The sequence below is a fragment of the Oreochromis niloticus genome, linkage group LG7, assembly GCF_001858045.2.
Source record: "Oreochromis niloticus isolate F11D_XX linkage group LG7, O_niloticus_UMD_NMBU, whole genome shotgun sequence".
Classification (NCBI taxonomy): Eukaryota; Metazoa; Chordata; class Actinopteri; order Cichliformes; family Cichlidae; genus Oreochromis; species Oreochromis niloticus.
In genome coordinates, this window is record NC_031972.2 from 47380820 (window position 1) to 47406582 (window position 25763).

The window sequence follows — 25763 nt, forward strand, 5'->3', positions numbered from 1 at the left end:
TCCAACCAGCCAATGAGATGACTTTGCGCACCACTGCCCAACATGCAAAAGATAGGAAATCACATATCTCTCAGTGCACCGCACCTAATTGCACTTGACAGATGATAATTATCATCAGGGATTTGTTCTACCCACTCATCCAATGAAGTCGCTTCATTCGTCGGGAACGATGTTTTGCCATTCCTGGGCTGCAATTAAGGCATTAAATGGGATATGTTCTTACCTTATGTGTGGTAATTAGCTGTGACCTTTAAAATTCAAAGGTCATGCATTAAGATGTTATCAATTATGTGGATCAGGTTCATAGATGTTGCTGTCACAGAGCTTTCATCCGTGGAAACTATGTTAATTACAGTAACAGCCGGAGAAAAGGAGATAGTATTTAAATATATTAGATATACAGATTATTGTAGAAATCTTCAGTTTAGTGGATTCACAGCACAGTATTCATAGTCCTCAGCTTTGCCAGAATCCTCTGAATATTTAGAAGATGCAACGTAGGATTCGGGGGGTTGAGTAAGCTGCAAACATCTGTGCATCCTGTGATTTATAATGTATTTATAATAGCATAATTACAGTCTAAAATGCATTAATTTCAATAGCAGCCTTGCATGCATTTAGCCTATCCCAATTATACAAATGGGGTGAACAATATAATAGAAACATCAACATAATGTAGTAGTTCATCACTACCAAAAAATCAACAAATACTAGCTTCATAAAAGTATAATTTATTGATGGACCACTGTCTTTAGCTTCAATGGTATGTTGGACCGTAAGGATTTAAAAAATGCCTGACAGAAATTCCAATGTATGTTTGAAGTTCAGAAACAATGTTATTAGCCAATATCAGCCGTTGATATTAGCTGTTTCATCATCATTTATAAAAGCCAATGCATAAATTAAAAAGGAAGACATGTAAGAAACACCCTTCAACTATCTTATGAGTGTCGACACTGCATAGATTGCCCACCAGAGGGCGCCCTGTAACTTTCCTGCAGTACCCCACCAATTACCACCAGCCAATCTGAGGATCAGGTGATCTGAGGAGTACTCCAGTATTCCAAGACAAGATTATATTTAATTATCATTTTTATATTATGTTAATGAAGACAGTTATTGGGGGAAATCTATTTGTGTTTGAAAGAAAAAAAATATTGGCTGACATATCAGATTTTTAAATCACCAAATATCAGTAAAACACGATATTGGTTGTCAGTTTTTCCAGTCTTATTTTTTAATGTTAAATCCTAATTATTATATAACTTATTCAAAATGCAGTATTTGCCCAATTTAGGTGATTATTTTCAAAAAAGAAAATCAATATAAATATAGTCAGATTTTAGAATTGTTGATACTGAAGTAATATGTATCAGTTCAAGCACCGAACGCCCAGTGTCACTTGAGTTCTAGTAGTCACTCTTTAAACAAAGTGTTGTGTTTCTCTCTACCAGAATGGCACGGTGCAATGTGAGGCCATCTCCTGCCCTCCCCCTCAGTGCCCGGCGGGCACAGCGCCTGCCTACGTAAAGGGTGCCTGCTGCAAGGAGTGCCAGCGTGAGTGAAGTACCCTTAACCTCAGCACCCTCCTACACTCATACAATCATGGACACAATTGCGCACAAACGCGCACACATAACAGCAAAACAACCTCCATCACCAGATTTAGAGCACATATAACGCCTCCACAAGGGCTGCCTGACAATTGACCAGGGCTCTGCTGTGTTGCTAAGCTACCTCCTAACATGTCTCTTGAGATGAGTCCATCCTTTTTGCATATACATGGACCAATCAATTATTCACTAGCTGGCTTTCAAAACACAGATGGCCACCAGTCACACAGACATGAGCCAGTAAATCTGGGATCGCTGCATGTGATGTAAACTAGTTCCTATTTATGGCATGGCATGTTGAGGCTGTGAGAAAAGTGAAGAGGAAGGGAATGTTAAGGGTCTAAAATGATGCTCATAATCACACTGGCAATAGTGTCTCCATAAATGTCCATTTATTAACTTTTGAACACTGATATGTTCTGGCTGGATAAATAATTCCATTTCATCACATTGCTACATAGAGGGTCTGTTTTTTTTCTTTTTTCTGAAAGACTTTGAGCTAAGCAATGAACTCTTATTAGCCTCTTCACCGCAGCACTCTGCATCTCATATTCTCTCAATTCCCCTCTCAATAAAAATGGATTTCAGTGGGTATTATCGTATTATCTTTTTTTTTTACATTCTGCTGATAGTATCCCAAATGAAACTTTAACAGATGTGATACATTTTCTTTTGAGAGGCAAGAAGAACTGCCTGCCAACTTATAGAGCACAATCTAGCACGTGCATTAAGCAGAGGAATTTATTACCGTACGTCTGAGTGTTTTCAATAACTGGTGTTCTCACCTGAGATGTGTTGAAGGTTACACACCATATGAGTGATAGAAAAATGTACCAGACTTTGTGCGTGTGTGTGTATAGTATTTCTTAGCAGATTTGACTCCACGTCTTGTGCAGGCTGACTTCATTTGAGAGCTTCTTCATCACAAACACCCACGCACTTCTGCCATCCCTCTTCCTGCTTTGCCTGTAAGCGAATGACACAGTGAAAATGCTGCAAAAGCAAATAATAGACAAGATTTACTCTCTATCAGGAAGAAACAATTAGTCTGGGATGCTAATCATCTCGTGTCAGCATCTTTTTCCACGGAGCCATAGGCCTGGGCCGATACGCAGGGGCTTTAAGCGGGACTGTAAATCTGCTGCCGTGTTACCCAAATACAAACACGTAGCAAGTAATGCCCTTAAACTCAATATCCCTATTCTCCCTTGTGTCAATGAGGTAGACAAACACACAGCTAATTACACGTGCTCTCGCTTTGGAGAGAAGTGTACCGCAAGTTTCCTTGCTACAAAGACATGATTTGCTCTCCAAATTAAAGGCTTATCTCACGGCGCAGGGCCTTCCAGGGAGGAGTTCTGAGTCTCTATTTTTTTGTGTGTGATTGTCTGTCAAGTAGAGCGCCAAATGGCTGTTTCAGAAGTCCTTCGCTTTTATGATACGCTGCTTTGTGATAGGGCCTGACCTCCAGTGTCAATCATTTCTCCCCCTTGTATCAGACTAAATCTGTCTGACCCCAACTGCTCATCAAACACATGCTTTCTGCCCATGTGATTATTTTAACCTCCACCACCCCACCACCCCAAGAACCTCCAGTTACATGAAATGGCTTTTCCTCAGTGCCGCACTCAGGAGTGCTTTCTCCCTCTGCATATTAATTATGCCATCACTTCTTCTGTTGTTACTTAATTGAGTTTGACACGCTTGATTTGGTTCAACTCTATTCACCTGAGGGCTTTAAAAAAAAAGGTCTCACAAAAAAAGTGTAAATAATAAGGACAGAGTGCGTGATGCACGTTAAACAGCACTGTTAAATAACTCCTGACATCTAACTAGTGTTTGCGGTCACAGCTGAGCGGAGACGCACAGATTTGGGTTCAGCAGTTACAAAAAGAGAACAGTATGATTCAAATGTACATAATGAAATCTTTTTCAGATGAAACAAGAAAAAACCTCACAATCTGAACAAGAGCCTCCATTGTTTACAACCAGCAGCAATTCAGATCAACTTCCTGTTAGATCCACATCATCTACGAATTTCAAGAAAGGGCTCCAGAAGAGCTTGATCAAAACAATTGATTTTAATGAATACACGCAGCGTGGGGAGATGTGAACTGCAAAACATCAGTTGTAAATCTCCGCCCAAAAATACACTTCAAATTGCTTTTATAACATCAGGGTATTATAACGCCCCCTCTTGCGTTTACAAGCACATAATTTGCACCTTAAGAACAGTATTTGCCTCTTTTACAGACAATGATCAATTTTAAGAGATAAATGCAGACACAGAAGTTCCCCTTTCTGGCATCCTCCTCCAAATATGGTGATGATCTCAGGCCTTTGAGGTCCCCATAGACTTGTCCTCCTTCTGTCACCTGTTGTCAAGTAAACTCGTGCAACATGTTGCTGAATACACTCAGGCCTTTGCTCCGGTACTATTTTACTGTAACAATCTACTCAGCATATAAGCTTTTAAGATTATAGATTTAACTCAACGATTTAAAGTGCTTATAACTGCACCTGTAATAAAAATGTTAATATGTGATTATGATAACCCCTGTAATACAAATTATAACATAATGCCAACAACTTCAATAAATGCTTTGATGAAATGATAATTAATGCAATGATAAAGATGATGGTTATGAACAGTAGCAGTAAAATAATTTCTTTAATCCTACATCCCCTAAACAATTTCTAACACTCCTTACTTGCCCTTTAAATGATTATTTCAAATGGAAGCTCTGACATCATTTGTCTTTTTTAGTGTGTAACATTTGGTCATTTTCTAAAACAACGCTGTTAGCTTTGTGGCATTTAAAAAACAAGGGTCATAATGTTCGCTTCTTTTTTTGAAGTAATTTTGTTTGTCTGGATATAAACCAGCTCGGGGCAATTTCTGTTTGAGATAATTTTCTCACATGTCACTCTGACCTCTTTCCAAAACATTTGAATCTTTCTGCTCTGCCAGCCTGGAGAAATATAGTGTTTCTTTATCAACCGTGTATTTAGCTTACGGGTGTGGTGCATTTTTTTACTATATTGATTTAACTTGGTGGGAGTTACACATGCTTGCATTGACCAGTTCCTGGTGTATTCACCACCTGCAACACATGCCAATTTCCTCTGCTTAGTTTTCAGCAACCAAATTGTCGTTCCTTGCGTGTAGCTTAAACTGTGAGCTCTCTCATGATAGGATGTAAGCTGATTATAAAATTCTGATGGGCCTTTTTTTAAAGAGCCTTTTGTCCTCATTATTTCAGCCGCTGGTTGTGGGGTCTAATAAATTAGTTATGATGATGCGATTTTACAATTCAGATTAAACTTGTATCGGAATTCTTCAGAGAACATGCAGATCCCAAATCTTTTCAAGCCGTTTAAGAAGCTCCAAACCAGAATGAAGCATCTGTTCTTCCTGGGGTGAAAAAGTGGTTACCCCTAATTTGGATGATATTGTGACAGATTGTTTGGCGCTTTTAATTATTTTCCCACATCACACGAAATCATTTGTATGATGTCAGAGAATATATACACTGCTCAAAACATTAAAAGAACACTTTTTCATCAGAGTATAGCATCAGGTCAGTTAAACCTCTGGGATATTAAACTGGCTAGTTAAGTAGCAGCAGGGTGTGGGGGGGTTATTAATTAGTTTCAGCTGCTTTGGTGTTAATGAAATTAAGAACAGGTGCACCAGAGGTACAACAATTAGACAACCCACAAAACAGGAATGGGTTTACTGTTAGAGGCCACTCTGTTGTTTTTGCTAGTTTTTGCAGTTCTGGATCCTACAGATTCAATTACACATTAATACGTGCCAGAAGGTTTGCTGTGTCTCCCGGCAGAGTTACAAGAGCATGGAGTAGATTTCAGGAGATGGGTAGTTACTCGAGGAGAGGGCCGTAAAAGATCCTTAAACCATTAACTGGACTGGTATCTGCTCCTGTAGGAACAGGATGAGCACTGCCAGAGCTACAAAATGAGCTCCAGCAGCACACTGGTGTTAATGTCTCTGATCAAACAATCAGAAACTGACTTCATGAGTGTGGCCTGAGTGCCCAACGTCCACTAGTGGGCCCTGTGCTCGCTGCCTGGCATGATGGAGTCCAATTGGCATTTGTCATAGAATATCAGAATTTGCAGGTCCACTACTGGCACTCTGTGCTTTTCACAGATGAACACGTGCCGGAAATGAAAGGGTCTGGAGAAGCCATGGAGAACATTATGCTGCCTGTAATATGGTTCAGCATGACTGGTTTCCTGGTGGGTCCGTAATGTGGAGGGGAGGCATATCCATGGAGGTATGCACAGACCTTTGCTAGGCAGGCTGACCACCATTAAGTATCAGCACGAAATCCTTGGACCGATGTCAGACGTTCCTGGTGCACAACAATACCCGGCCTCATGTGCTGAGGATATGCAGGGAGTTCCTAGAGGATGAAAATTGTCAGACATAGAAGACACACATGCACTTAGGGGCCACACGAATCACTCAGTACTATTCTGAGTTATTCCGGGTTGAAATTTCATCAAAATGGACCAGCCTGCTGCATCATTTTTTCAATTTGATTTTTGGAGTATCTTTGAATCTGTAGGTTGATGATTTTCATTTCCATCAAATGATGTGGCATCCTTTCCTTCCAAACACATTACCCAGTCCATATGACTATAGATACATGTATACAGCATGATTTTTTTTCATATTGAGTGTTGCTTTCAGTGTGTCCCTTTATTTTTATTTTTATTGTTATTATTTTGATAAGTGTATATGTGAAGAGACAGTTTTGAGCATTTGATCACAGTTTTGATCGATCTAAGATTTTACCAATGAATTAATTTACAAATAAAGAACAATAAAGAAAATTCAAATAGAAAGTCATTATTTTCCAATTAATGAGGTTATGAATTCAAAATGAATTGTGGGCATCTTGTTTTTCTTTGCATCTGATTGGTAGCTGAAGACATTATTAACTTATTAAGGGCCAATCTGGAAAACCAAAGGCATGTGTGCTGGCTTAACCTATGGATAAATTGGACCATGTCCAGTGGATATCCAGGCAAACACTCACTATTCTATTCTGCGGTCCTTGTTTACAAATGCAGATACATTTTTAAAAAGCTAATAAAAATTATTTTTGTTTTAACTACAATAGATTACAATAACACCATATTTAAGAAAGTGCTGTCCCTGCTTCGCTCTCTATGGAGATCATTTATCTGCATGTAACATGAGCCTAGCCGCTCTACCTTATCAATAGAATCTGAATACTTATATCCAAAAAAATAAATAAATAAATAATGAAAATGTATTCAACAGCTGTTCAAACTCAAGCATCATAAGTACTGAGCTGTTATCTGTTTGGAAATGAAAGGTATCATTGTTCACATCCTTCCACCTCCAAACCCGGCAACTGCAAGTGCTTTGTTGCGTTCTTCATTTGTATTTTTTTACTCACATGTAATTCTACGGCTTTCACACAGTTCAGCTAACATTTCTGCTACTCTTTGGTGATCATTAAATATTGTCTAAATGTCTTACGCCAGCACGTATTTTTGGACCTGCATTAATTAATTAAAAATAGGTCACAGCCATTTAAAAAAAGGGAGATGTAAGGTTATCATCCTGTGCACATGATAACCCAATGCAGATTTTAAAAAGCAATGTGTTTTTATGTGCATATTTATTTAATATTTGTTCATTGTGCCATTTATTTAATTAATTAATTATTTGTGTGCATTTATGTGTCTGCTAACAGCTGTCTGCTTATTTGGTGGAAGAGAATTGGTGGAAGGAGATCAGAAAGCTGTACGTGACTCTGCTGGCAGGTGCCTGCTGTTTGAATGCAGGGTAAGTCATATCAGCACACACACACACACACACACAACCATTTTCATTTAGAAGGCTCTTTAGAACGTCTTTTAGAAAGAGACCCCACATTAACTCATGGAGCTAAACACTTAGTCTCCTAATTTCCATGTTGCTCTGCATGACAGCTTACTAAATACTTACGCTGTGTGACCCACTGTGGCAGGATACAATGCCCCATCTTGTGAGTTTGTCTGCTTCAGCTCAATTTCATTGATCTGTCTTGTCGCTGTCCTACAAAAAAAAAGAAGAAAAAAAAGAAGAAGACCGAATCCCACTGCTCAATTTTACATTTGGAGGCCAAAAGGAGGTGTACCTGTCAGTCAGAGAATGCCACATCTATTCTTCAGTACCAATCATCAGATACCACAGTGGTCCCAAATTAGATTCATTCCCCAATTATTCAAAGTATTTGCTTTTGTCTGCCTGGTGCACCAGATGGGTGGGTTGCTCACTTTTGGGAGTAATTCGCTTGATGACATTATTCCAGGCAGGCCCAATCAATCACAGAAAAATGATTTGAAGTTTTTAATCACCCAGCTCTATCATATCATCCAGCTCCTCCATGAATTCTGCAAAGCTCCATTAGAATCTGCGGTTTCAGACAGCTGCCTGGCTTGCTTGCCCACACCTGGCCCATCTGTAGTCCCAGTTAACTGACTGGCAGTCACAGGCAGATCAAAGAAGTGCTGTCAGTCAGCCCACTGCTGCAGACTTCTGCAGGCTTCCCCTGACAGCTGCTTGTCACGTCTCTGATCTTCTGTCTGCCTGCTGGCTGCGAGGGAGGTGGGTTGGGTTGGGGGTGCAAGTTTTGGGTGGTGGGTGGCAAGAAGTAGATGGCAAGGCTTGTTTGGAAAGTTGTTTGGGGACTTTTGGGGGAAGTTTGTTCCAGAACTTTACCTGTGCGTGAGCCGAGATCATGGCATATTATAAGGACGCCTTTTTAACCTCCTGATTTAAGGTTATCCTTAGGAAAACATTTGTCCACTAGGAATTAACAGAGGAGGTCTGTTGTTTTTGTCGAACTATCTGTGGCAATCTGGAATCTAAAAGGGCATCAGTTGGAGGTACAAGGATGAGATCATCACATTGGCCTGCCAAAGGCATGCAGGGAAACAGAACCTCATAATCAGGTTTTACACTCTGACTAAACGCACATGCAGGGATAATCTAGAAGATTGATTCACTGTTAGTGTAATAAAGATGCATCATAAATCCTGATGTAAATTGCTGAGGACAACAAGAGAAGAAGAGCGTGCTTTCCCCTTCTTCTTTCCCTTTCCACAGGTAGTTTTTTTGGGGGGAAAAACTGTGATTGACCAATGAGTAATTGGCTTATAATGAACACAGAGGGAGCAGGGAGAGTGGGGCCATGAAAGAGGAAACACAATGGATGAATAATTACCTCCATAATTACCTCTGGGCCCTTAGGAAATGAAGGGGGCAGAGTTCACCTAAGAAGTTGCTGACAAGGATTTTGCCTCCTCTCTTCACAGGACAGGACCATGCATCGAGTGGTCCCCAGTGAGCCTTGTCCCGAACTCAACTGTCCGGAGTCGGAGCAGATTGCTTTGAGTGGCAGATGCTGTAAAGTCTGCAGAGGTATTGAAGAAGTGTGATCTTATACTTCAGAAAACACGCAAGAATTCGGACCTGTTAATGCACGAAACCTCCACACCTTTGGAGCATGTTTATATGCTAACTGTTTGATTTTGATATTTGATTTCAGGTCATTCAGCATGACATTTACACATTGTTTTTTCAAATGAATTCTCTCTACAAGGTGATTGGGTAGTTTTTCTGTACTTTTCTGTAAGAAAGATCTCCTTTATTTTAAAATAAATTGCAGCAGTTAAAAAGTGTATGTGACTTCTAGAAAATTCATTGAAAGTTGTAAAATAATAAGTATGGTCTTTAAATTTTTACCTACTCATTCATAGTGCAGCGTATTTGAGCAGAGTTTTCTGTGAAGTCAGATGTAGAGAGCATTTTTGAGTGTATTGCCCTAATATACTAGTAAAAACACCACAGTTAAGATACTGTGGAGGGAAAAAAAGGTGTGAAGCTATGATATAACCTTTCCACTGCGTCTGTATGCCTCCGTCACTCCTCTCCCTTTCTATCCTCTGACTCTCACCCTTTTCCTCTCCCTGCCTCCCGCAGGTCATGACTTCTGCTCAGAGGGCAACGGCTGCATGGAGAACTCTGACTGTGTGAACCTGGAGGCAGGAGACTGCTGTGTTTGTAAGGATGGCTTCCGCCCACTGCGAGATGATAATGCCTACTGTGAAGGTATAGTATGGTTCTGAATAACAATCTCTGTGTTAAAGTTTAGCAACTAGCTGCTCCCAAAAGCAGTGCCCAGACAAAGGCGAAGGTTTTATAGATTTATTGAAAAGCAGAAAACTTGAGTGGGAGAGGGTTTAGAGACGGAGGAGTGAAGAAAGGGTAGTCGGGGTTAGCAGTGTATGTCGGGTGAAAAGCATGATGAGGAGCTAAGTACACTGTAGACTGTCAAATTAAGAATGATCTGCAGAATGGAAAGTTAACATTGGCAACAGAAAGAACATGAGAAACAGGACCTGGAAGTAATGGACCAGCTAACTCTGGAGGTGATGGTAGGATCTGGCAGGGACTGAGAGGAGAGACAGTTTGATATACGTGGTGAGACAATATTATGTTGTGGTGCCAACCACAGGGGTTTAAGGCTGGAGAGGAATAGCTGTGCACACAGATATGTGTACACAACACGACCAACAGACGAACAAGAGATGGAAAAGTCTTGGGACAAAGCGCTTTAGAGATGACATTTGCAGAGAGGTGGAAAATGAGGACGTGTTGATCAAAGGATATACTGGATATAAGTCTCTTTATTCTCTCTTACTTTTCTTATTTTTGATTTATTTATTCATTTGTTCAGTGTTCCAAAAGTAATACAGCATTTTTATAATGTTTTATATGAATCATTTTCAATTCCTTTAGACATGCCAACATAATAATAGCCAAGATTTTTCTTTTACTTCTGCAGAGGTCATCTTACAGTCAGTGTGACAGCTTATTTTCCAGCTTCCAAAAGAGTGTTTATGCTTTTCAGTCTGGAGAATTATAAAACGAACTGTACAAAATTTGCCTCAGGCCTTTGGTAGATAATCCAGCACAAAGAATCCAAAACATTAGGTCACCGTTTCTAAATGTTTATAGTTTTTATTTTACTAAGCAGTAGGTTGTTAGTTTCCTAGTTTGACTGAATCTCACTCAAAAGGTTACCCCCCACTCAGTACCCAAAAATGTTTGGAAGCTGTAAATAAAAAGAGAATGCAACTATTTATGCAAATCATTAAAACCATAAATACATGTCGAATGTAAAATTGTTTTGATGCTGACAACGTGTCAGCCTGAGAGAACAAAAGACTAAAAAGATGAAGAAGGCTTCAGCACTGTGAACGACTAATTGGGAAAATAGGTGAACGTAGAATAACTTAAAAATAATGTTTCTCAGTCTTAAAATAAGAGAATTTGGGGTTTTTTCATCCTCAAGTTGCATGATGTCATTAAAAGATTCAGGGAATCTGGAGAAAATGCTGTATAGGGGACAAGTAGAAAACCGGTTCTAAATGGCCATGATCTTTGTGCCCTCAGGTAGCACCGCATTAAAAACAGACTGATTCTCTAGCTGAAGTCACTGCACTGCCTTCAGGAGCAAAAAAACATTACCATCAAACAGCTACAGCAAATAGTTGCTTGCAAAATCAAAATCATGGACTCTGCATGCATTTTGGTGCATAAATGGCAGAGAAACCATTCTGTACAGTATCAATGATAGTGTGAGGCCCATAAATATGAGTAACTTCCCATTGATGCAAATGATGAGGCAGGTTTTGGAGCAACATACTGTATGTTGCCGTCAAGATGATGTCTTTTTCAAGGAAGGCTTTGCCAAACCACATCCTGCATTTCTTTAAACTTTTTGGCCTTGTAATCAAAGACTCTTTGAAAATATTCAGCTTGTTATGAAAAATAGAAAAGAATTAATGGTTCTCATTGTAGAACTCCAATTTTGTTATTTAATGTGTGATGTTTTAAGCACACCTGCTCTTCATCAGACTGTGAAACACAGGGCAGCGGCATCTTATCGCCTGTGACAGGTCACATGATTGACCATGATTGATAGCAATAACATCTCATCAGAACCGAACCGTGCCATGTTTAGGACAATCAGCTGATAAATAATCTACAGGTCATGCATATTGTAATTCAGATAAAGGTGCCTCAGCAGACAAAAGCACATTATGAAAAAACAACAACAAAAACTACAAAGTAGGCCCTGAAACCGAGGAGAGTTAAATCATTTGCAATTGATTGCATTCTATTTAAATGTTATACTTTGCTGGTTTTACGCTTAGATGGTTAAAGTGCCTGATTTGTAAACAGGAGATCCTGAGTTCAAATCCCAGCAGTTCCTGATTCGTAGTGTTTGTTGTCATTGTTAACAGCAGGTAGATTTCCACAATTTCATGTACAATGACAATAAAGGGCTATTCTATTCTATTCTGTTCCTTTCTCTCATACAGCCTGGCTCTCATCAGATTCAGCTTTTTATCATTTTTACCTAAAAAATGGAAACACATGGGAGCATTTTCAAACTATTTTCCCATAAACCCCTTAGTTGAATTCATGGTCTGTTTTTTTCACATAATCCTGTTGTGATGGGAAATGTAATCCTCTCATTATCTGTGTCCACATCAACAATAACTGCTTTTCATAATACAATTTGAGACACTTGTGTTTGTCTTCTTAGTCAGTAGATTAATTTCTGATATAAAAACAAGCTCAGAGTTTGTATGTGTGCATATGTTATTGGTCTCTCTGTTGGCCATCAGATCGCTCATCACTGAGGTCATGTATTACTAAATGCCTGCAAAGGTTCACAAGTCTGCCGCCGTTCTGCGCTTTTAAGTCAAACACAATGGGATTAATAATATCAGCGCTGTTCCTTTACACAAAGAGACACTGTTTTCCTTTATTGCTTTTTGAACACCCCACACTTTTAAATTGCCCGATTGAAAAACATTGTCTCCACCTCATTGAGCAGGTCATTTTATGTTGATGGTGAAGCTATGAAAAACCTGCTCACAGAGTTCAAACATTCACCCTAGAAATTGATGGCGCTTCAGATGAATTTCTCATCTGCCATCTTGGTGGAATCTTACCAGATGCGTCATTAAAAAATGATAACTTTATCATCTCCAATTCTATCCTGTACTAAAAAATGTAGCAAACATCATGTAACAACTGCTACCCCTGTGTATCTGTGGCATTAATGAGCAAACAGGGTATCAAAGTTATTTAGAATCGTCTGTTTTTGACCCTGACAGCTGCCCTGTCAATATTCAGCCTTCTTGATCTTTCTTTTTTTTATTGTGTCTGTGCAGTTTTAGACCCTCAGTCAGTGAGTTCATGCCTACAGTCATGGCTCTCTCTCTAATGTAATCAAGATGTGGCTCAAGTGTCACATAAGAAGACAGGCTTCTTATTTTATTTTATTTTTTTAAATTGTAACCAGGGTTTTAAATGATGGAGTAGTGGTACTTCACAGCTTCAGTGGATCGCACATTAATTTAGTGGTATGAGCAGTTGTCCAGGTAATTAGTCAGAGGGAATCTGCATAATTACAGATACTATCTGACTTAAGTTAATGAGGAGTAATGCTGTGGGTTGCAGGTTGTAATCAAATAGTAAATGCAACCCTCATCCACCATAGCAGTGTATCTCCATGATGTCCTTGAAAACAACATTCAGACAATGGTGGACAATAATGAACATTAACGGCAGCGCTCTTGCTGAGCTGGAACCGGTGTCACAAAAGGTAAGTGTAAACAAACGTGCAACAGGAATTATTTAGCACAGTGCTAAATAATTTGTTTTCTTAAACATTATTGCTGTTGCACGTTTGTTTACACGTACCCAGTAATAAATCCCACAGTGGTGGAGGTACTTGTTACTTACTAAACATTAGTTATAGAATATGAAGTATTGTACAGCTTCTCAACAGGAGAAAGGAATTTAAAATGCTATACCTAAACCATTACCTTGAAAATATTGCTTATATTGTAGGCACTACATCAGCAAGATTGTGAGTATGAGTCAGACTGAAGCAAAGGATTTTGTATAATAACAAGTAGACTGAATTTAAACTTTCTGTTGAATTAGTTACATTAAACTTATCTAAACCCCCGTTTTGAAGGCTCATGTTGAGCTTTTTGGTTGCCTTCATATTTGTATTTTTTAAGTAGACGTTCCAAGTGAGGAGTGCATCTGGTTGATAGACACTGCACAGCAGCATGGTAGTGAAATGCCATTTACCAGGTAGCTGTGCTGTAAAGCATAGCCTTCTTTATTGGCTAATTTACTCCAAATGGGACCATAATTTATAAAACTGACTATTGTGCGCACAAGAAATATGTGAAGTAACAGTATTATAAAAGCAGGAAAATTCTTGTAAGCATACAGAGGTGTTAGTGTTATAGGCATAAAATATCTGCACTGACCATCTTAAGAGTTTGAATTGAAGGAAACTGGGCTTCCTTTTAGGTCCATGAGCGGGTTTCACCTCTCATCTGAGGGACTTCTTCAGTTCTAAGAAGCCCCTCAGATCATGTGACCCTTACGACTCGCATGATAACAGGGTGGGTCAACCGCTCTCAGGGCCACCTCAAGTGACAACCCCCCACTGGAGGTTAAATACCTGCTATTCCCCATCAGCTTTTAGAATCAGCTTTTAGAACTGAAGAACCCTCACGGATAAGAGAGAAACGTGTTTATGATCCTAAAACGAAGCTCAGTTGGCTTCAGTTCAAGCATTTAAGACTACCATAACCTGGCTGACTGACTGTGATATTTACTGACCCTTTGCTGTTAGCTTTCTTCATGGTATGTTAGGTCTCCTGCTAGCAAACAATCCACCACAGGTAATGTAGTGAGTTGTAAACACAGACCAAAATAAAATTGAATTGGGTCGATCGTGTCTGCTGTCACTGATACTCGGCCTGGCATTTCAAGTTAGGAACAGATTGATGTCCCATCCAAATAACCGATCAGTGCATCTTTTATACAGAGTATTCAAAGTAACAACAAAGTAACACCTAAAAAAAGCACAACATTAAGTTCTTATAGGATGCACAATATATTACTATACATAAATAAATCTGGGAAGAATACACATGCAGTGTAAATATCCCAGCAGGTCTTTAATTCATTTCAATTCAATTCCATTTTATTTATGTAGTGCCAAATCACAACAACAGTTACCTTAAGGCGTTTTACCTTAATTCAACAGTACAGCTGCTAGCTTGCTACAGAACAGATGTAGTTACAGATATTTGTAATTAGTGATTGTTTTTAGGAAGGAAATACAAGAAATATCCCATTTTCCTAAAAATATATCCAACAAGATAACCAGCATAACAGTGTCACTTAAGCTGAAACAGCTGCAGTATTGTAGTAGTGTGAATTGAAAGATTCAAAAAACATGTTAAAAGTTTGCAGCTTGATTCCTTTTGCTCTTTAGTGATCGCAAGTTTATCACACAAGCTCCTTGAACGTTTTCAGCAGTTCATTCTTGTAGAAATAAGGATGTAGCCACCCATGTCATTACCAGCGTAAAAGTGAGTGCAAGCAGACAGACCTGTGCCTCCAACATCAACACTTCAGGCCCCAAGTATTCATCTCCATTCATCTCGAGAGCAGGCTGACTCTTGCTATGAAATTGGATGGCCGTGTTTGTGGTTAGCTTTTGCATCAAAGACTGCACAGAGAAACCTGAAATTGACTCAATTTGATGATGGAGTTCTCTCAAAAGCAATTGATTTTTTTTCATCTGTGTCTGTACACAGTATATGATTGTGTGTGTGTTACTGTGTGTGTGTGTGTGTGTGTGTGTGTGTGTGTGTGTGTGTGTGATGCTCAGTTCAACAAAAGAATGTTAGTGTTCATGCACCATTTTGTGGCTGCAATGAGATGTAAAGAAAGATGAATGAAACCACCTGCTTTCAATGCAGCAACACTTGTAGGGGGATTATAATTCAAACTTTAAGGCAATTATTGTATTGAACAAAGTAGGGAGATTAAAAAAACATAAAAGAAAGAAAAGCATGGGTACACAGCATACAAGACTTTATGTATACGTACACACACTCATATTTTTTGGTTATGTCAAACATAACGCCAAAGATCACTAAAAGCAGAGGCAGATACTAGCTCTTTAAAACATTCCTAGGTCAGAGATGCGCTCAAAATAGCCGATGAGATCACTTCTGTGTAAATTTTTCATAGAAACAGCAGTAGGGAAAACTCAGGGGGATACTAGCCCTGCCTTTGTGTAAGTCTGTGTGGGTGTGTGTGAAGTTGCATGTATATGTGTGTGTGTGTCTGTGTGTTTGAGTGCCGAGTTCCCCAACAGAAAAAGAGCCCAGTGTTCTCTCCATCCTATTCTCACAGAGCAGTCAGGCTGAAGGCCTATTTTGCTACATGCGTGCATGTGTTTAGGACAGAATTAGACAGAGGGGCGAGCAGTGGAGAAGTGACAGACTGTGTGATTGTCTCTAAATTGAACAATCAGTATAGTTCAACGTGTTGAGATAATACCATTATTCATCTCAGCATTGTATAGGACTGCAGGCAGAGAGACATCTCCCATTGTTGTCTGCTTTTTGAAATGCCCTACTTTAGAAATTCACTGTCAGAATTGTGCAAAAATAAAAGCTGTTTGATTTTTTTTGTTGCAATCATATGGGAAATGTGAAACACGGAACGATATTGTGTTAAATGAAGAAGTGGAGTATGCAACGGGCCTTTGATGCATGCAATATCGCGGATTGTGGCATTTTATTAACTCACTTTACTCGCTTTACGTGCAGACACAGCCTCATTATTGAATTAATTATGATTTAATGAACAGCATTTAGACAAAAGCACCTCCAGTGTTAAATAGTACAACAAGAAGTGAGGTAACTATATAAGCCTTATGGGGTCATTTGATCCAAATTAAAAGTAAAACTCCCAACATGAAAGGTATCTAACCATGAAGATATCAGCCTCTAAGATTTCTGTCTCTACTGCAGCACGGTGCTGGAGAATGGAATTTAACTGGCAATGCTTACGACGCCGAAAACCTACAGAAGTATCGGAATAGCAGTACTCTGTGTTTCATTATAAACAAATCAACAAAACTAGTGACATGTTTGTCTCAATGCTTTCTGAGTGTTAGGCTTGTCTGTTTTTTGAGCCTGAATTTGTTCTTTAGATAAAATGTAACAGATATTTAAAATAGAGGCAATTTCCTAAAACAGCTGTGCACTGAAGTAAACTCAATCTGGATTGCATTTGCTCGGGACTCCTATAATCTGTGCATTATTACATATTTGCTGTGATAATGATTGTTTATCTTAGAAGGATGATGTAGAGCAGAAGGATGATGCATTCTAAGTGTGGGACATGTTGACTACTGATGTGGAATTAGAGCAGTAATAATACTAACAATATAGATATATAAGCCAGGATTTAGGTTCACAGACAATAGGTGTGGGGTTGTTCCCGTAGCTATCTGTTTGTTCTTGTGATATTTTGGACATTAAGTACAATAAAACTTTACAGCTAGAGGAAAAAAAACTAGAGAAATAATAGTTTGGAAGATAACATTTGAATACATTATATTTGATATTTGGGAGAGACAAACAAAAATCCAGAAAAAACACATTACATGAAGGTTATAAATTTCATTGACTGTCAAAAAGTATTTTATCCCCTACAACCCAGCCAGAATTCGGATTCCCACAGATTGTCTACAATTAATCAATCAATTATAGATAATCCGGATCTCAACTCATTATACGTATAGAGAACGCCCATCCACAGAGTCAGTTTCTCCCATTCATTTGCAATTACTTGGACATGAAAGAAATATAAAGTGACCAACAATCGCACTCAGTCTGGAGTGCCGTGTAAGAACTTGCCTCATGGAGGATGATCATGAGAAAGGTGGTGGATGTGTCCAAAACTACTCGGGAGGAGCTTGGTAATGATCTGAAGCCAGTTGGGACATCAGTCACCAAGAACACCGTTAATAACAACACTATATTGTAATGGACTGAAATCTTTCAGCACCCACACGGTCCTCATACTCCTTATACTCCACAAGTACAGAGAAGACTTTGGAGAAAGTCCTGTGGGCAGATGAGACCACAGTCAAGCCCTTTGGCGTCAACTCAACCTGCTGTGTTTGGGGGAAGAGAAATGCTCATTTGGAGCCAAGAAACATCATCCCCACAGTCAAGCACGGAGGTGGAAACATTATGCTTTGGGGCTGTTTTTCTGCTAATGGTACAGGATGACTTCACCACATTGAGGCGGTAACGGTTTGGGCCACGTACCATAAAATTTTCGACGAGAATCAGTCGAACAAACCTGGTGATCAACTACAAGAGACCGCTGTACTTGACAACAAAGGTTTAATTACTAAGTCATGTTTTGTTTATGAATCGCCTAATTATTTCCCTCAATGACATGCAAATCAATTGATAACTTTTATGTGATGCGCCTTTTTCTGGATTTCTGGTTGATATTCTGTCTCTCTCCATTAAAATGAAAACACAAATAAAAATTCAACACATCTCATTTATTTGCGAGCGAGCAATCTTACAAATTCAGCAGAGAATTGAATAACTATTTCCCCCCACTGTAAATGACAAAGTGAAGTCACTGTGGAAGCACCTTAATCGCGCACTCTTTCTAACTGCCACCCCACAACAGTGGTTGCAAAAAGAAGTCCAATTGTATTGAAGTCTATGAGAGAAGGAACCTACTTCTAAACTGATTTATGAGCGCAGTAAACATTTCCCTGATGAGTTTATGGTCTCCATCAATAATTTGAAATCTGATGTAGTACAATATGATGTTTGTTTTGTAAATGATGCTCTCCATTGTTTCAAAACAATAAAGATGATAAAGCAGGGTATGATTTAGTGCATGGCTAGCCTGTGATTGATTGTCCTCCGTTTCTCAGTCAGATTCACCCTTTCAAAGATGGTAGCAGTCAGTTTGCTGTCGACAAGCAAAGCGTTGATGTTACCAGTTAGCTTGTGCTAATTTTATATTTTTTTTGTTAAGAATATTAGAATCAGCAAGGAAAACAAAATTGCACATAACATGTCCTAATGCATATTTTTTTAAAATGATAAAGCAACCACAGGATAATGAGACTGTTGGGCAGAGAACAAAAGCAAGAATTTTAATAATTGATTAAAAAGGACTGGACCACTTGCACACAGAATGTGGTATCACCCATAAGCCATGATTGTGTGTGTATGTGTGCGCAAAGTCGAAGTACACCTTGTGTTTGTGCGCAGACCAATCCCATTGCTGCAGCTGTCTTTTAAATGTCACAAGGTGGCAGCAGGCTAATTGGCACTGACTGAAGAGCACAGCCCGCTCCAAAACCCAATCACTGCTGGGATGAGCCCTGAGCCTTTGGGCTCCCCACCTGCTAGGGCCCTGACCTCCACACACTTTGATGAATGGCGCACATGCACACGCAGGGAAACATATACACACCCTGACTGGTCATGTGTGTTTACCTCTGTGACCCTGCCGAAATGTCACCCACAACAGACGGTCCCACCATCACTGAGATAGTTCCCTCCTGTGTAAATAACAGTATCTCAACAAACTCACCCACTACCCTTTAAATGTCACATGGGAGATCACTCCTCTGTGGTTCTTTTCCAGATGGGATCACACTCAGCTCTACTTTTTATCAGTGCGTTACGGTTACTTTGATTTCAGTGAAGAGTCAAAATATTTAAAATTGGGGCTGTTAGAGTAGAGGGAACTCTTTTAAAGCTGAGTAACCACTCCAAGCTATTTTCATGCATCCCACTGAGTAATTACTAGGTACTGTATGCATATTTTAAAAGTAAGTCAATAAACTGCCACATCTTAGAATAACTTTGGAGTTCCCTATTCCAGATAAAATCAAAACTATTCTACAGAGATCTTCATGTAGCTCTCGATACAACCGAAAGGCAACCTAAGCTCTGCATTGAAATGCAAAAGCCAGAAAAAAAGCAAAACTCAGTATGCAGCAACACATGTTTCAAGACTAAGCATGATCTTCCGATCAGCCTTCCAGAGAGCTCTGATAGCTGTTAATGCTCCTTTGTTAGTGATTGTGTAGACCTCTGGCCTGCAGGCTACAAATAGTCACAGAGTGACGCGTGATGGATGATGATGCTCGATCGATTTACGCATGGTTGAAAACACTTCCCAGATTAATGACAGCCCTGATGGAGACCAAAGCCCCATTCAGGCTTGCCGCACATAAACAAGGCAGTTTTGTCCATGACATTCACTTGAGTCATTCCAAATTGAAGTGAGTAACGTGCGTGTTTAAAATAACCTTATAGACACACACCTACGTGCACTTCAAGCCTGTTAGATGTTTGCAGGTTCGAGGATTGTTGCGAAATTGGATGAATCTTTTTTCCCAGGTGGAAATTGTAAGTTTCTGTTGAATGATGTAGATTGTGTGCATAAACTGACAAGAGAACAACAACACATGGTCTAACACACACACCTTCTGGCAACTCTACTTGCAGCAAGGCTCTTCCCAAACAGGTAGGCCTCTAAGTGTTTACAGTGATTGATTACAGTGTGTCTGATATTTAGACGACTGCACTCTCAGAATGATTTATACTCTTGTTGCCTCCTAATGGTATTCTCTCCACTCAGTCTTCTTAATTGGCTCCTGCTCCTACCCAAATTGACAGTGACGTTTTGCATATTTGTTTTGGGTGTTTTCAGGCCTGCTTGTTTAGGAGTGATTGTCCAAATTGGCAAGTTGAAAATGTGCTGAAAACAGTTTTCTTCTGATCTGTAGTTCATCTTTAGGTACCGGCTCAGAAACGAATCATCTTTGTTCCATTTCCAAGAAACGCATTTGACTGTTGTTCTTTCTCACTCTGATTTCCCTACGGGTGTAAATGAAAGCAAGTAATTGTCCCTAAAGATTGGAAAAGTTAAAAACCAGACAGCTACTGAGGAATATCAGACAACATCTTGGCAAGCCTGGCTCCTCTGCCGTTTATTGGAAACCATCTGCGTGAGTAAGTGAGCTGGTTAGAGGAAGGAATGAACAGATGAAAAACACAAAAAAGAAAGAGAAAGAGTGGGAGAGGAAAAGAGCTGCTAGTGGAATGGGACAGAAATGGGGTTCCTTTGTTGGATGTCCAAAGGAAATAGCATTGTTATCTCCCTACTCCTACACCTTGATTATACTGCAGTTTGAAGCACAGATAGTGACGATAGTCCCTATAAAAAACTACATGCTATGCAAGCGAGCAGGGATAAGTTTCTATTTCCTATTTACATACTGTAGTGGTGCTATCACTTAGCAGTAGAGGGAATATTTAAATGTCAGCACAACAGCACTTAGTAAGCAGGTTTATGGTATCATTATGCAAATTGAAGTTGCATTGGAATGCATTTATATTTATATAAACATATATAAAGTTTGGATACACAGGCATCATCTTTTACTGAGATAGTAGTTGCATTTTGAAAAGTCAGTCACTCATCCCAGCGTTTCTCATTAACCACGTGCACTTTAGTCACACCCCCTTCACACACACCTTCACATCATGACAGACTCTACTAGAGTAGCTTTGCATGATTCACAGTTCAAAATAATCCACATTTATCTCATAGTGAGCTTTGGTGCAGCCCCTTAGTTTATTGATTGTCTGAAACAAACTTTTTTTTTGCTCCTTTTAAGCCATCTCTTTTTTCCTGATTGGCTGCCTCTCACAAACAAAAAGTTTGAGCAGGAGACCCAGAGTGCTGTGTCTGTGGTAACTGTATAAAACACATCTTCTCTTTAAGCCATCATATATCGCCGTTCGAACAGTAAAGAAGAAGCTCTGTGAAACCAAATGCTTACACATGTCTGCAGCTTCAGCTTACAGTCATTACTTACATCCTTAAGTCATTATTTTGAATTTTGGCGATGCATAATATACATAAATATTGTAACAGTATATATACATACCCTTCAATCAGGGTGATTTTGCTGCTTTTTGCTGACACAAATATTACTAAAAAAAAATTTGTATATTTTTAATGTTCACATTTTCCTAAATAAATGAAGCGACTTGCACATTATCTCATTGTGTGGCAGCAGGAAGTAAAAGACACATCCTTCTCTAAGCATGGGAGAGATGTTTCTTGTCTAGATAATGCAAAGCTATTCCTCCTCCTCAGATATGACTATGATTGATTCAGTTGTTATGCATGAATATACAAAGATGAAAAAAAAAAAGAGAGCATAGCCACTTTCGAGCCATCAGTCGCTGTGTGGCAACAGATTGACCCCGAGCACTCCTTTCAGTGATAAAGGCTGTAGCTGACTCCTGGCCAACCTTCTTTGCCTAGTGCATCACATGTGTCCATGTGACAAGCCAATCAAGAAAATGGAGTGCATTAATGGAGATGGAGATGGTTTCTCTCCCCCGCGCAGTCACGCTGTGCCCCTCATCATCTCACCCCCTAACATATTGTTTTAACAAACGTAACTGCTGTCACCAGGGGCAGGATGGATGGTTATACTTAATAGGCTCTAAATCAAAGCTGCACTATGGACGGCCAATCAGAAAGTGGGAAGCTGTCACCAGATCCGTGCTCAAGGTTACTGCTGCAATAGTGAACACACTGAATTTTCTCCCACTGCCTCTTCAGTTAATACCTTTTGGTGCCTTCTCTCCGGTTCTGTTTCTCTGCCATCTAAAGTCTCAATTGTTCACTCTCTAACACACACTACACCATTTCACAACTTTTTTTTTAACTTTCCCACTCTGTATGTTTATTCTACAGGTTTACCTGCCCTTTTCGTCCAACCATCTTCTTTATCTCTCTCAATTCTCAATCTCAGTCGTTCGCTCTTTGTCCCTATCTGTCTCATCTCATCGGCTCTACATTACAGCTTCTTGTACCTTTGTTTCTAATCCAGTTCTTCTACTAACCTGCCCTTCTATCTGCACCTTCTCTTTTGCTTTCCATTTTCTTCCTGCCTTCATCACTTCCCTTTGTTTTCCTTTTTCTTTCAGAGCTAGTAAAGGTTTGGCCTCCATCCATATAGTGAAGGACGTATGCACCTTCATAGGTGGTTTGTGATTGTCTTCTTGCTTTATTTATCCGTGAAGCCTCTGAATAGCTTAAGGCAGCAAGTATTGATGGAACTGTGAAAGGAAGAACACCAAGTAAATGTGAATGCGACAGTTGTAGGCAGGTGTTGAGCTCTTATTTTGCTGGGTGGTGGGCGGTGCGCTACCCAAGGACACGCAAGCTGAGTGAATGCCAATGCAAATCTATTGAAATTCAATTTGAAGTGCTCCTCGCTACAGCATCTGGCACAGAACATATTCAGCGGTTTTGTATCCTTTTGCTCACTTATAGACACTGAATACACAGAATTAATAATAAATTGGTAATGTCAAGAACTATAGAACTTGTCTCTCATAAAGTGTTTTCAATTGACCTGTATTGTCAGTAGAAATAAAGCCCTGATGGATGTAACATGGCTGAGTTTGTTCAGTTTGACTGAATTGCATTTGATTGCATCACATTATCTAGATTATTTTGTTTACCCTGGCAGTATTTTGCATCTTCTGTCTGAAGGTTTGGCATGCAGTTTAGAACCCAGGAATAGCTGTTGCCTTAGCAACAGCTAATATGGATCCAAAATTGGAATCATGAGAGTGAGAAGGAAAAATAAAGGACAATCTAATAAATTATGATCTTGAAGCTGCACTAGCAAAGTTTCTTCTATTAATTATCATGAAGCATAAAGCCGCCAAAAACAAAGCCCTTACACGGCATTGGTTAATGAAGTTGTCATGGTAACATGTTAGGGAATAATTGTTTACACATCCAACTAAGACAGAGTAGCTAGAGTTCCAGAGAGCTGAATGGATGAATCAGTGCTTTCTATTTAGATAAATGGCTGACGAATAAAAGCTTGGACGTCATCTTCCAAGATAGGCAGCTGACTGCGGTCATAAAAAATAACAACAGCTTTAAGCCAACCGAAATCAATAATAGCTCTCAAGTCGTCATACTCTACCCCATACGCACAAACATTTGTGTGTAAATGATGATCAGTGGAATGATTGTTTTTAATTCCTTATGGAAAAATTTATCTTCTTAAATTATGTCAGTATATGCTATTGCTCTCATGAGAAAATGTCTTCCAAACGCTAAAAAGCTTTTCCTGCTTGGAATAACAGATCCCCAAGGCTAAAGTGGTCTTTGTATTACCGACCATATGATAGAGTAAGACTTGGATGTCCTAATCCCACAGTGATACTTCTGAGCAGCTTTTTAAAGGAATCTCCTCCACCCAGGGGTAGTCTTAGAGACATGCACTATTAAACGTCTACGTCTACTGTTGCATTTCAGTTTTGAAAAACCCCCCACCTAATAATCCTGTTGCACTGGTTATGATGAATTATATAATACTGATCTGGCCAGGGGGTGTTAATCAGTTTCAGCTGCTTTTGTGTTAATGAGATGAACAAAAGGTGCATTAGAGGTGCAATTCCCAAAACGGAATGGTTTACAGGTGGAGACCACTGACATTTTTCCGCTCCTCATCTTTTCTGACTGTTTTTTTTTTTAACTCATTTTTGGAGTTGGCTAGGGTCAATGTCGCTACTGGCTGCATTAAGTGATCCCTTGAGCCTACAGATTTGCACAGGTAATCCAGAGTATCCTCCAGGATGGCATATCAGTACGTGCCATTGTCAGAAGGTTTGCTGTGTCATTCAGCACAGTCTCAGGAGGATACAGGAGATTTCAGGAGACAAGCTGTTACTCTAGGAGAGCTGGGCAGGGCTGTAGACGGTCCATAGAATACCACAATTGTCAGGTCCACCACTGGTTCCCTGTGCTTATCACAGGTGAAAGCAGGTTCACCCTGAGCACGTGTGAAATACCATGGAGCCATGTTATGCTGCCTCTAACATCATTTAGCATGACCAGTTGGGTTGTGGGTGTAAGCTGATCTGGGGAGGCATATCCAAGACCTCAGTCTAGGCAACAGCACCCTGACTGCCATTAGGTATTGGGATGTAATCCTAAGACCCAACACTGTTACTCACGAGAGTATGTACAGAAGACAGGAACTGATACCCATTACTGCAGGGGTGGGCAACTCCAGGCCTCGAGGGCCGGTGTCCTGCAGGTTTTAGATCTCACCCTGGGTCAGCACACCTGAATCACATGATTAGTTCATTACCAGGCCTCTGGAGAACTTCAAGACATATTAAGGAGGTCATTTAGCCATTTGAATCAGCTGTGTTGGATCAAGGACACATCTAAAACCTGCAGGACACCTGCCCTCGAGGCCTGGAGTTCCCCACCCCTGCTTTACTGGTTCCCGTGCTTGCCTGACCTAAATCCAATTGTTCACCTCTGATACTGTGCATGTGTTGTTTAGGAGGGGAAAAGACAAAGGATTCGCGGGACATTATGAGGCTGCACCTCAGGCTGTCCAGGAGCTCAGTGATGCCCTGGTCTACATTTTGGAGGAGATCCCTCAGAACACAATCTGCTGTCTCATTAGGAGCATGCATACAAGTGCAAAGTTGATATTTAACACTAACACATTACCCCTCCATATCAGTGGATCAGTAGATATCCAGCATGATCCACTCCCCCATTGAGACATGCTGTATTTTCAAAGAGTTCATTTAATTTTATAATTGCATAGGTAATAAAAATCATGCAATCATGAGTTTCAGCTAAAAAACCTAACCCTGATGTTTTTTTGAGACTAGAAAACAGGGAGACATAGCAAAATGTCAAATATATATTCAATAAATACACAAGACAAACATAAATGCAAATAATATGTATAGCCAGACATAACAAAGCCACATAGAGCCCACGAGTTGATGGCAGAGCAGATATTTGAAGTTAAATGTCAGCCATTAAGATGGATCATTGAAGTTGTAGAATTCTCTGTAATACATTTTTAAACAGTCTTAAATTATTTTCTAGGTGGCAGTTGTTTTAAAATTTGAGAAGCGTGCTGATATACCGAGGTAGCTTTTGGAGGAGATCTTTATAAATAAAAATGACAGAGTGCGGGTTCTGTTCTTGTTGCCAGCCTGCTTTTTTCATAGGCTGCACAGTGATGAGTGTGAAATTTATCCCCTGTAATGAAATGCACAGCACAA

The 25763-nt window shown here is 39.7% G+C and overlaps 1 protein-coding gene across 1 annotated transcript in view; it reads left to right on the plus strand.

The window, feature by feature from the left end:
• nell2a (neural EGFL like 2a) overlaps positions 1-25763 on the plus strand; it is an 81694-nt gene that overhangs the window by 18632 nt on the left and 37299 nt on the right. Inside the window, exons 9-12 of the mRNA XM_003444007.5 lie at positions 1455-1557; positions 7370-7461; positions 8976-9081; positions 9643-9771. Of these exons, the coding sequence (XP_003444055.1) occupies positions 1455-1557; positions 7370-7461; positions 8976-9081; positions 9643-9771 (430 nt within the window). The remainder of the gene's footprint in view (positions 1-1454; positions 1558-7369; positions 7462-8975; positions 9082-9642; positions 9772-25763) is intronic.